The 12,766-nt window shown below is 41.3% G+C and overlaps 1 protein-coding gene across 5 annotated transcripts in view; it reads left to right on the top strand.

The window, feature by feature from the left end:
- TBL1XR1 (TBL1X/Y related 1) overlaps positions 1 to 12,223 on the top strand; it is a 553,738-nt gene extending 541,515 nt beyond the window's left edge. For all 5 annotated transcript variants that reach the window (XM_078666437.1, XM_078666439.1, XM_078666438.1 and 2 more), the window contains one exon: positions 8,822 to 12,223. In XM_078666437.1, coding sequence (XP_078522563.1) covers positions 8,822 to 8,848 — 27 coding nt within the window. In that variant the 3' untranslated portion in view covers positions 8,849 to 12,223. The remainder of the gene's footprint in view (positions 1 to 8,821) is intronic.
- Positions 12,224 to 12,766: the final 543 nt, after the last annotated feature.

Here is a 12,766-nt window from a genome sequence, read left to right as displayed (position 1 = left end):
TGCAGGAACTGTGTCAGGATGAATCCCAAGGCGACCTGGGACTGCAAAGCCAAGCTCCAACTCTCTGAACACCATTGGAAGACATGTAAGAGGCTTGGCCTTCTACCAAGGAACCAATTGCACAAATGATGCTGATGGGCCCAGAGTGCCTGGGTCCATCGACTCTGTGGAAGCTGTAAAGTATTCCATGCTGCACATATTGAACACCCTTCTGACTCCCTCTGGTGCACCATTGGGCCTCAAGAACTGAAATGCTACCAGAAGATCTGGCCTTAACACGGTTTGTGCCTCTCGATTCCTCAGTGATGTCCAATCCGACTCCGAGGTCCAGCCCCACTTCAAATCTTGCTCTGTGGCCCCTGCTGGCTCATGGCTCACAGATGCCAGAGAAGGGACCTGTTGTCCTTTTTTACTCTGAGACGTACTCGACACAACCTCGACTGAATTTGCACCTCCCTCATCCTGGGTATGGCTGGCTGTTTCAACCTCATCCAAATTCTGACAGAACAATGCCATTACCCAGAATTCACAGACAAAAGCTTCCTGTTGCTTTTGGCTCCAATTCTGAACACAGCATCGTAAAGATGATACTGGAGATCTTTTGCAGTGGTTCTTTGACTGGCTTACAAAGTGTTACAGACCTACAACTTCCATCCATTGAAGTAAAGTCAAATGTTCTATCGCAAGTCCTGCAGTCCGGGCATGCGTTTACAGAACTGCTTCCTCCTCAATGGCCCCCTAACAGGCACACTAATGGACATTGAGCCAGATCTTATTTCCCGCAGGTAAATGGGCAAGTGACCAGAAGAGGGAGACTTGCACCTGGTGACCCACTTTCTCTCATGAAACACCCAAACGCCTGAAAGCTTTGTGGTCAAGGTGTCCACCAGTAGACTAAACCCTAACTCATTGCCTCCTGCATCTCCTGATAGGGAATCAAAATGCATGAAAGCATTCAGGAGGAAGAGGTTTTTCTCTGCCAGCTTAGTTCTCTGTTCCGTAGATGTCTGCTGCCTCTTGGGATGATACTCAAATATGTTAGGGGATAATGTCAGCAAGATCTTGCCCAGCAGTCCCTCATGAATACTGCTCCAGCCTTGCTCGTATTATTGAAGATAGTCAAGTCTGCCGCATAGTCCGTTATCTGCTCTGGGATGGACACCACTGATTGCTTGCTAGGGTGGATGGCACTAGTGTGATGCTTGTGACCATGCTAGAAGATACTCACTGACTTTTCAGGAGAGTTTCATGTGTCACGAATAAACATGCCACTTGATGTTGCAAGTCTCTTTGGTGATTAGGCAGACTCTTGCCTATAGCATTTCAAAGAAAGTTGGGCCCGGCTCACTCCCTCTGCATTCCAGAAGCCCATTTGCGTGTTCCCCATATTGAGATTCGTGTTGGGTCCAGAAGCATCAGCTCAAGTTCTGCGGACACCCAAAAAGTAGAGAGGATTTTGATAGATCGTCAACTAAAACACAATAAAAAACAAACTATGAAGAAAATCTGTTGAAGAGAAGACTGAAAACAGTGAAAACCACTGAACAGTAGGTCAACAATGTGAGCGACTGGTCACCCGATCAGAGAATGCATGGGTAGGGAACTGAAACCTTTAAGGGATTAGAAAAAAGCCTTCTTTAGGTTTTGTCCCAAGTGCCACCATTAATTCTCCCAGAAGGACACAGCCCTGAAGGCTGTGAAGCCTGCAGCGATTTCCTACAGAAGACTGTGAAGACGTGGGCAAAGCAGACAAAGAAACACTTTGCAGCTGCAGAAGAAGGGAAGCTTTTCACTGGGAGAACTCAGCTATGTGAGCGAATAAGAGGACAACATGGGCACAGAAGTGGTGATGTCGAGATAAATTCAGATGTACTACTTGGAAAAAAACACAGAGGGAGAACACCGAAAATGACCTTATGTATCTGAAGAAGAAAAAATGGGAGAAGCCAGGCCGAAAGTTTTGTACTCAAAGTCCTTCAGACTCAAGACTGCCTCAGCGCTAATACCCTCATCAACCGTAGGATAATCTAAACCGAAGGAGCATCCTGGGATCCATCCCAATGGCATGAAAGGGTGTTCGAAGTCGAGCAAGTAGAGGAGCCTCGAGGCTCAAAATGGCAGCTATCCTGCAGAAGAAGGGGCATCTCTCTGGGAATTTCGAATCCCGTTGAAACGTTTGGAGGAGGAGAGCCGGGAAGAGGAGTGTACTCAAGCCACCCACCATGCCCAAGCCAGAGGAGTACCAGGAAATGTTCTTTGAGGAGGAACTAGAAGGCTGTGGCATATTCCATGATGCTCACAGTGATGACCTGTGGAAAGACCTCGAAGCTGGAAGGAGGAAGTTGACACATACCTGTCGAGACCTTCCTCACTGATGGACATAGCTATGTATAATGCAGAGGTAAAGTGAGCTGCAGATAAATACAGGGCCCAGGTGGAATAGGAGAAAGCATAAACCTGCCTCCTCTAAGAGACTACTACCCTCACAGAACAAGAGCGGATTCCTCCCAATGCTGCCCAGCATCCGATATTAGGGATGGGAGACATTCAGAGCACAAGTGACATGCAAGTCTGTTACTTCAAGGGTGGAGAAGAAATACAAACTCATACTTAATTCAAAGACCCCTGGTACAATAGAGATCACACATCTGCAGATTTCATCATAGTGGCCATTGCAAGGAAGAATGCCTGCGTCCCCTCATCCGCCAGCCCCCCTTTGCCTGTGGAGGGGATCAAGATGGTAGAGGTGGTAGGACAAAAGGTGAAAAGAGGAGCAGCAACCCAGGGGAGGATTGCCAATGCCTTCTAAACCGCTAACTGATACTTCCACGAAGTACAGGTGAACTTACTATGATTGACACACCCTTCACAGGAGAACACCGATTTGGTGCGGCAAAGGATGATCCCCTGCAGCAAATAACATGTCAAATGCCATTGAGGCACTGCAGTTGTAAGGGGAACAGTCCCCATGAGTTTGCCAAGTGGACGCAAAAGCTTCCAAGGCATACCACAGCCATTGCCCTACAAGCACACCAGTCTGCAGCAAGCCTAGACACCTAAGTGACAGTTTTAAACGCCCATGCCAGACCTTTCGCGGTCAAGTAAGTTGGAGGGGACAGCCCTTCTGAGGATCAAGCTGCGCAAACTGATTCTTTACAGCAACACTGTCCTGTTGAGTGTCTTTGGCCACATGGGTTAGCAACCATCGAAATCCTCTTTGGTCCAGTAAAATTCCATTCACTATTTGCCTACTGGTTACAATAACTCAGCGATTTCCTTCCTTTGGCAACAGTTCTTTTTCTTCGCAGCCAAACTGCACGCAGGCGCCTCAGATCCATCAGACTAAAGTGCAACACTGTGACGGGCTGCACTATGACAAGGAGTGATGATCTAGGGATCTGGGCTACCAACACGTCCAAGGTTTCTTCAGCTTTTGTGGTCCTGTGCTGCAAACAGGAAATCAGCCAATTGAATTGGAGCATCTGCGTTTGGCTAGGCTCGTATGACAACTTATCCATTAGCAAGATGCAGCCTGCACAATCCTTTCCTTCACTAACCCAAAGGAGCAGCAGGTGCGGTCCAACCTGCCTATCCATATAACCGAGCAGACCTCTAGACTTTGACTACCAATTGCTCTTCAATGGCCTCTCACCCTTGGAAGCTCGCGTTCTCCAGCTGCCTGCCTCTATTGTTACTTTTATTGTTGAGAGCCGTTGACACATTTGCTCAGGCGGGCAGAAGACTGTCTCATGGCCAACCACCGCAAATTGCCACTGGGAACAGGGCAACAGAATGGCAACTTTTTAAAAGTTGCATGAGACAACCAGATGCATTAATTAAGACTTGAACAGCGTGTTAGGATAATATAACCAGTTGTTCGATACCTAGAAGAATTAAATTTAGTAGTGCAGTTATGAAGTTACCACAGTTTAGGAGTCAGCGTGTAATTCTGTACTTGCCAGTTGGTAAGCCAATGTTTCTCCCAGTAAAAACGACAATTGTGGGTTCTTTACTGCTAGATATGTTACACATTTTCTACTTTCTAATATTCAGCACCCTGCCTTAGGACTCAATAGGCCTGCTTTAAGCATGACCTACACATTAAAAGAGAGTTTGGGATTTGCCCTTGTTTAAAATGGCATAGGTGAGTAAGCAGTCTGCAGTGGCAGGCTGAGAGTCCCATTTTACCATGTTCCATTCAGGATGGGGCCACAAGTCCTGCAGTCCCCAAGCGGACACTCTTCTAGGCTCATGGGTACCCCTGGTTCTATATACTAAGGACTTAGTATATATTACGTTAGCCTATGCCAGTTAGCTACAAGTCAATCAAGCATACACATTTTAGGGTCAGGGAACTGGCACAGAGGACTGGTTAGCAGACCTCAGTGCATTCAGTCAAAAAACCAGCTGCATCCGTAAAAAAAACTTTGGGGGTGACTGTACAAAAAGAGGCATTTCCTAACACTATCCCTGCAAAACAAAGTAGAAGAACTCCTACCAAAAATAGAGTGTTGCCAGCAGAAATCAATCAGGGAAGCTATTTTGGGGGAAGTGATGAGCATGATGGCCTCCTGCATCACACTGATTGCCTGTTCAAGACTACATATGAGACAATTCAGGAATTGATCCAAATTGGTGGTCCAAAGTAACTGGGGGTTAGGAAGATCTAGCGGTCGTAACGCATAAGGTACAAGAGATGACATGGTGGAACATAGACAATATAACAACGAGTAGACCTTTCATGCAAGCAGCTACAAAGGAGATGAGCTACACTGACACATCTTACAAGAGCTCGGAAGCACACTTTGGACAGCTCAACACCAGGGGAATATGGATAGCAGAGGCGGCATTCCAACACATACATTTCCTGCAACTCAAGATTGTCTTACTGGCCTTAAAGACTTTCCGAGCAAAGGTGTGGAGTGATGGTGCAAATCCAAACAGACAACACAACTACAATGTTTTACTTCAACAGACATGGAGGGACTTTATTATATGCTCCATCAAAAAGATTTGGATATGAGCCAACCAAGGAAGAAGAGCCATCCGAGTAAAACGCCTGCCCTTCTTAGAATACAAAGAAGCCAACAAAGCAGGCAGTCATTTCTCTCTCTTGAATAGGAACTAAGCAAGTACTTCAATGGTGCTTTAAGAGTTGGAAACTTTAGAGGTGGACTTGTTTGCAGTGTCAGAAAATGGCAAAAGCCAAGTCTTCGAATTCAGGCTTCGAATTCAGGTACCGACACCACCGCTCTCTGGGGAATGTCCTGTTGATAGACTTGTAAAGGAAATTTGCGTATGCCTTTCTGCCAGTTTCTCCTCATACCTCTAGTGATAAGTGGGTGTACAAATGACGCTGATATTAATTGCCCACTGTTGTCTAAGAAAACATGGATCTCGGACTTAATGGAATTGGCCCAAGGAAACACAAGATTGCCAGCTACACACATCTTCTCCATGCATGGAGGCAGAGTCCACCACCCTGAACCTAATAGCTTGAGTCTGGCGGCCTAGCTCCTGAGGGCATGGAGTCTGAACACCTATATTTCCCAGACCAATTGATGGATATCCTTAAGGAAAGTTGAAGAACAATCACAAGAAAATGCTACACGACTAAATGAAGGAGATACGTCCTGTCCTGTGGTGCAGAGACCAGGAACTGTTCCACAACTGGACAAAAGATACCACAGTGGTCGGGTACATAACATGCCTTCCAGTCAACAGCTTAACTTATGCTTCAGTAAAGATCCACTTGACAACATTAGTAACCTTCACAAGAGGACATGTAGAGAGAAGATACTTCATGGCACCTGTGATCAAAATGTTGCTGGAAGGAGCAAAGAGTAGCTCCACCCAGATTGGCACCAACACCCATGTGGAACCTAAATCTGGTGCTTAAAGAGCTAATGAAGGAGTCTGTTGAGCCACTCCATGAAGCAGAACTCTGATTCTTAAACTTAAAGACCACCTTTGTACTTAGCATCGCTACACATGGTGAACGAACTGCAAGTACTAACCACCTAGGAACCTTACCTTCAAATACACAAGTACAGGGTACTCATGCGAACCAGTTTGCACTTCCTACCAAAGGTCATATCGCGGTTTCACGTAAATCAAACAATTTAGCTACCTGGTTTGTTCCAGAAACCCAACAAGCGAGCTGAAAAAGTCCTGCTCATATGGGATGTGAACAGGACAGTATTGTACTTTCTTGAAAGGTCAAAGAAAGCCAGGAATGGAAACCTGTCCTTCATAACCATAACAAGTTTAAACCAGGGCTTCCTTATAACAAAAGGCACCTGTGCAAGTTGAGTGGCCCAAACAACCCAGATATGCTACCACAAATCCAGCGTGCAACTGGAGACAAGACATAGAGCATATTCCATAAGGAAAAAGGGAGCCACTCTAGCCTTTCTAGGAAATGTTCCAATACATTACTTATGTAACCCAGCCACCTTGTCATCCATTCATAAAACACTACTGTGTGGACATGCAAGTCAACAAGAAGTCGTAGATGTGCAGCGTACTGATCCAAAGCACCAAAAAGGTACACAGTGTCAAAGAAAATCCTCTGAGATCATTCTCTGAGGGAGGTTTTGCTGCTCTTTTGGCAAATCCCATGATTTAGGACAGTAGCTCTCACCCACCCTTAGGTGTCATGATTAACTATCTGGTTCCTTCTCACACCAGGATCAGTGGTTCCTGGTGTGAGCTGCAACTCCCTTGAGTAAGGGATGAACACTGTAGAGTGTTTCTAGTGGTAGAGGTCCTGTAAGAGTCAATGGTAAGGGTGAGGTATGCAGAGTGCAACGGTGAGGGTAGGAAAGGAGAAAACTACCTCCTGGTGACCTTCTCAACTACTTTTATTCTGGTCTCTCCACTGGATTGTTCAAAACTGAGAGTGGATTCAACTTAAACCCAATTGGAGAGGGGTCAACATGTTTCTGCCTGGTTTGTGACCTTACAAGGAGGTGCTAGGCATTCTTTCTGGACCAATACTATCAAAATAGTCATTTAGTCAAATACTACTGTGATGTGGAAGTAGTGAAGATGTTAGTGATTCACTGGTGCGTCTTTAGTGATTATGTCGTCATGTGTATATGCAAGAAACGTGGTGTAGGTGTGGCCACTCTAGTATAACACAAAAATTATTATCTTGATAATACAGCTCTTACTCACAGGAGATGGGTGTTATGCCTCAACTCAAGCCTACTTCTGTAAACAACTGAGAAGAAAGAACAAAAGTGTTAAAAACCTGCCAGATAATATTTAAGATAAAGCAACTTTTTAGCAGGTGTTGAGATTACTATAATGTGTTGCTGGTCCTAAACAAACAATAACCAATCTATATTGTGTTTGAGTCTCTTATTTAACAGAAATTATGAGGGACACTGTAAAAGTGAGCATTCTAGAAGCAGGCAAATAATCTGAATCATTCTCTTGTATACTCGGGCCTACAAAATGAGCCTGCAACCCAGCAGAGTGGCAGAGATTTGTCCAATATAGCATCTTCAAACTCCTGGATCTCGTTAAACCAAATGTCCAGAACAATATCTGTTCCCTTCATCTGGAGAAGTCAGACCTCACAGTTAATTCTATACGTCTCCATTTAGCAGCAATAGCTGCTTACATGCAAAACAGATAACACTCCTCCCTCTTTCGCATCCCTGTAGTCAAGGCCTTCATGAACAACATCAAAGGATCGACAGCACTAAGCCTCCCATAAAGCTGACCAATGTTTCTTAGCCTTTGCTAAACTCCACAAAGGCCAGCTTGTTTTTAAAGCCAGTATTTTGAGGTGGATAGTAAAGTGTATCTATACTTAGGAGCCACTTTGTCAACCCCACACACCTTACACAAGTACTATTGTGTAGACATCTTACCCTACCAACAGGCGATGATTAGCCAAACCTCTCTAAGGGCTTTGTTCTGACATTAGCATCATCCACACACTAGCCACTGCCGGGAGGGGAGTACTGCTTACAGTCTGCGCAGAGCATGTGCATGTACAGCAACAAATGTTACAAAAGGAAAATATTGCTTGCCTTTTAAGCATCTGTTTGTAGCTTGTAGTGTTGGAGATTCACATGCTCCCTTCTTCCACCCTGGACATTTGCGGTTCTGCTTGCCGACCTTTTCCTTATTTATTACCTTCATTTCATAACACATGTGAACAAAAATCTGCATTTACTCCAAACTTGCTCATACCTGTTATGTGGGAAACGATGACATGGAGTTGATGCCCATGTGCCTTGTCTACTAAGGGTGGAGTCATGGTGCACCCTGTGACTAGAGTAGCTTTTCGTCCAAGAAAAATACCTTGCTGATGTCCGAGTCCAACCTTTGGTGGCAGAAGTATGCAGAGCGTGTGAATCTACAGCATAACACGCTATGAACAGATGCTCTCAGGGAATGTATTGTTTTTCATGTATACTGTCGGTTCTGGGCAATTGTAATTGGAGGGCTGCAGATTCAATAGTGAAGAGCACATAGACGATAACTATTTTGTAGCGATTTTCAGATCCTGACTAAGAGTAACTTAATTACCACTTGCAAAGTCACACAGCGGTAGTAACTGTAAATAAAGGAGCTAGTTATAGAGTTCGAATGGACACCCGATATGTAAACACTTTAAAAATACATTTAGAAAGCTGGTCAGCGACCTGGACAGATCCTTGACTTTTTTGCTTTTAGATTGTGTAAACTATAGTTCTAAACAATAAGTCAACATGTTTATTAACGTTTTCAGTATCTGCCATTTGATTGTTCTTTAAAATTAATCGATGTTGTATTTCTAAAGTATTTGTTGTTTTTCCTGCAGGTTTGTGTATTAGACCTTCGGAAATAGCACAGCTAGTTGGAAGCCATGGACCGACTATGAATGTGTACATAGCCAAAATGACTGTCCTTGACCCTGTACTGCTATAGTCCCCCTTGAACCATGGCCAGTCCACTGCAGCCAAACTCAACTAAATATATACTTCTCTATAATTATAAGACTTTGAAACCTGAAGAGGATGACTGCGTTATTTCACAGCTTTTGAGTTCAGTTTTCATAGTTCTGGATTCTGCTGTGGTCCTATGGATGTTTCTTGAATGAGAAGACAGAAGAGACTTGGAAAAGAGAAGCGCAAACCACAAACAATATGTATACCAACATTGGAAGACACCCAGTTATTTCCTTCCTCCTTTTTTTTGTTTTTTGTTTTCTGCGATTGAAATCCTTGGTTGAAAAGGAGATGCGTACATTTATTTCCAACGTAGTTGAGCAGCTTGCGTGTACAGAGAAAATGGGCATATACCGAAACCTGCAGCAATTGTTAATTCCTAGTTTTTAAACATGCCTCTTTTGTGAAAGTTTATGGATGCATGAAGAAAGGAAGTGGATCCGTTACTTATTCATACCTTTCTATCTAACCATAAAAAGTTTATTTTTTTAAATAATTAATGCGTTCTTAAAAGGCAAAGCAAAGATGATTGGTACATTTTGTGACACAACTTTCAATGGATGGGCAGCTGAATACGATAAAAACGTGCAGTTTAATGTCATGTTTATAAAACAAATGCAAACATCCATAATATATTTAATGCTATGTTTTATGGTGATGTGGCTGAAATGCAGTATCATCATATTTGAGACATACTTTTGCCAAACCAAGAGGAGGAGGGCACAAAATAAAGATCATGCAGGAGGTGAACAATTTGTCTTCTATTGCTTTGAGACCATAGTAAAATTATGGTAAAATTGTGCACTATTGTGAATGGAGCAACATAGAGGTTCTTATTGTTTGTTTTTTGCTATTTCCTTTTTTTTATATGAGATTAAAAATGTTCTCAACAAAGGTTCCTGTAACAAATTCTCCAAAAATAACCAATCCATAACCATAATTTGTATAATTTAACCAAATTCCAGTGTTAAAAGTATCTCTTCACATAATTCTCGATTGAAACCCGCTCCAATGTGCTATGAAGATCACTGCCTTTCAGGGGAGGCATAATTTTTATCACCTTACATTTTTACAGGATTTTTAGACCCTGGAAGGACTTGCTTCAAGTTTGCTTTCAAAGCATTGGTTCAATGTGTTGCGCATGCAGATTATCAACACGAACTCCCCTTATGCAGATGTTGGTTATTCAGTGACCACATTTATCTAAACTTAAAAGTGGGTGAGCTGCTACCTTTTTGTATTTAGCACTAACTACCATCTTATTTGTTTATATTCTGTTAGCCACAGCAAGTGTCTCTCAAAGTATGAACAGCAGATACGTGTCTGCTAATGTGATTACATGATGGAAGGTAGATTATTCTTTGTAAATAACGTTTGACTGGAAGTTAAACTCAAAAAATTGCTTCTTATTTTAAGCAGATTTCCAAGACCTACATACCAAACATCAATATTCTCTTTCAGTGTTATCAGTGCCACAGCATTTGCTTTTATAACCAGTTACAATTGTGGCTTTTAATTATATTACTCAAGTCTAATTTATTTTCCTAACCATGCATAATTTAAATGAATAAAACGGTGCAGCTTAACTTTGATACACCTTTTGTGGCATTGAATCCTGTGCGTTTCACAAAATCACTTTAACTTGAAGCAAGTCCGAGTTATATTAAGGTGATTTAGCATTTCTGAACGGTTTCGAGAACTTTCATTTCCAAAGGATATTAGTACCCCTAAACAATTGTTTTTAGTTGAAGCATGGGTAGGGTGAGAGGGATCTTTAAATTCAAATATATATATCCAAAAGACAGCCATCTTTTTATGGATCTATGCTCTCTATTGGATATTTTTCATCTTTATATATACACACATATATATATATTTACATATGTTTAGAATAATTTCCTGCGAGCCGCATGGAAAAGTTGTAGACTTTCTGGCAATTGAATGATTGAACTTTTTTTATTGCTGGAGGACCATGCCCTTGTCGGATGTTATTCATGCTAGAGAGAGTCTGTGCAATAATAAGTTTTTTAAAAAGTGCTCCCAGGAATAGACACAAATGAATATGTTTATGATGACATTTCCTGTAGCTATTTATTTTCAGTTGCAGCTAGTTTAAATTTGACTTAGTTTGAAAGTGACTGTACTTTTGTATTTTAAAAACAGTATGTTTTCAGTTTGCATGCAGGTTGCATCAAAACGGTTCCATTCCATTTGGGGATTTTTTTGTTTTGTTTTGTTAATGAAGGCTGAAGCAGTTCATGTCTACATGTGCAAAACAGCAGCTGACCACTTTTGAGGCAGGGATTTGTATTTAGGACTACAGCTATTTTTGGAAATGCAGGATTTTTCTTAAAGTTAGCACACATTCAATTTTCGATAGTGCTTTAGTGCATTAGGAAGTGTTTGCAGGCTTTTCAGGGTGTGTTTATTTGAGAACACTTTTCACCTGAACTTTCTTGTTTTAATAACCTGCAGTCCATCAAAAATGGTCTGACATCAAAATGATAAGTTTGATTTTTGCAAATTGAATTCCCAAATTGGAAATTCAAATTTGTTTGTTTTGGTTAACAAATATGCAGTGTAGTTGTAACATGTTTAAACTTTTGCCTTGGGTATTAATGTTAATGGTTTATTTCCAAAGGTTTTTACTAAATAAAGCAAAGTTATGATCCTGGTAAGACTTCTGGATCTTAGGTGATTGGCAAGCATTTTATTGATTTAAGATTATTTGAGCAAGTCAGTAATTTCACCTAAATACCAGTTTGAGTCACGATATAGTAAGTGGTCATGGGCTTAACACACAATACAGTCAGGGACTCTTGTAAAGCAAATGTTATACCAACTGCGCTTGACCGATTCATTCAAGTTGTCTTGATTTTGATGTTTCAAATCCTTTGGGTCTAATTCTGTGAGCATTCATAGCACTGGATTATATGTCTGCATCCCTCTTCAGTTTTTTTAGTTTAATAACATGCTGTAAATTGTAAATCAGCCCATGCCAGTTTTTGTACTTGTTGAAAGGACTTTTAATGTTCATTTTTCATAATTGTCTGAAGACTGATCTAGATGTTCTGTTCTGTATTGTCCTGGACCATGTTAATTACACTTTGATGTATTTTGGTTACACCAGTGATTTTATCCCACCCTCCAGTGTCCATTTTTAGGCCTTCTAGGCACATTTCTTTTTACAGTTTCCCTTTGCATTGTATTGCTCTGACAACTGTAATTTGAATCAGATCTGAAAGAGGTCCAGAATAAAATATATTTTGATATTATGTTATGCATTTTATAAAGCTCCTTTTTATATCTATTTTTTTGTACAGAATGTTTACCTTTAATTGTATTGCAAGCTTTGGGAAGAGGTTTGTTACATGTTTTTTGTACAGCACATTTCATTATTTTTCCATTGCTTTTACAAGTTTTATATTCCAATTGTAAAATAAGAGGTACAGCATTTTTTTTAAGATTGTATCTGTAGTATATATGGAATATATATGGTTTCTATAGCAGGATTGGCAGTATTGCTAAGCGCTTTCTTTCTAGACCTGGGAATATAGTTTTGTTTCCTGTAAAAAATATGGATTTATCGTGTTTCTCTACTTTTCGAGCAACTGTCACAAAGCAGTGTTAAGATTTTTATTCTTAATTCCCTATTGCACTTGCCTCCGTTTGATTTCCTCATTTTTTAAAATGTAGTTCTTATGGGAAATGTTTCATGGAAGATGCATTTTAAACCCATAGCAAATATTCCAATATTATCATATTTAAATGTTTAAATACTATCATTGACATTTTGTGGATATACCTAATCTTGGAAT

Source organism: Lissotriton helveticus, chromosome 11 (assembly GCF_964261635.1).
Source record: "Lissotriton helveticus chromosome 11, aLisHel1.1, whole genome shotgun sequence".
Taxonomy (NCBI): Eukaryota; Metazoa; Chordata; class Amphibia; order Caudata; family Salamandridae; genus Lissotriton; species Lissotriton helveticus.
Note: the sequence above shows the minus strand (reverse complement) of the source record. Positions and strands in the feature narration are given on the sequence as shown.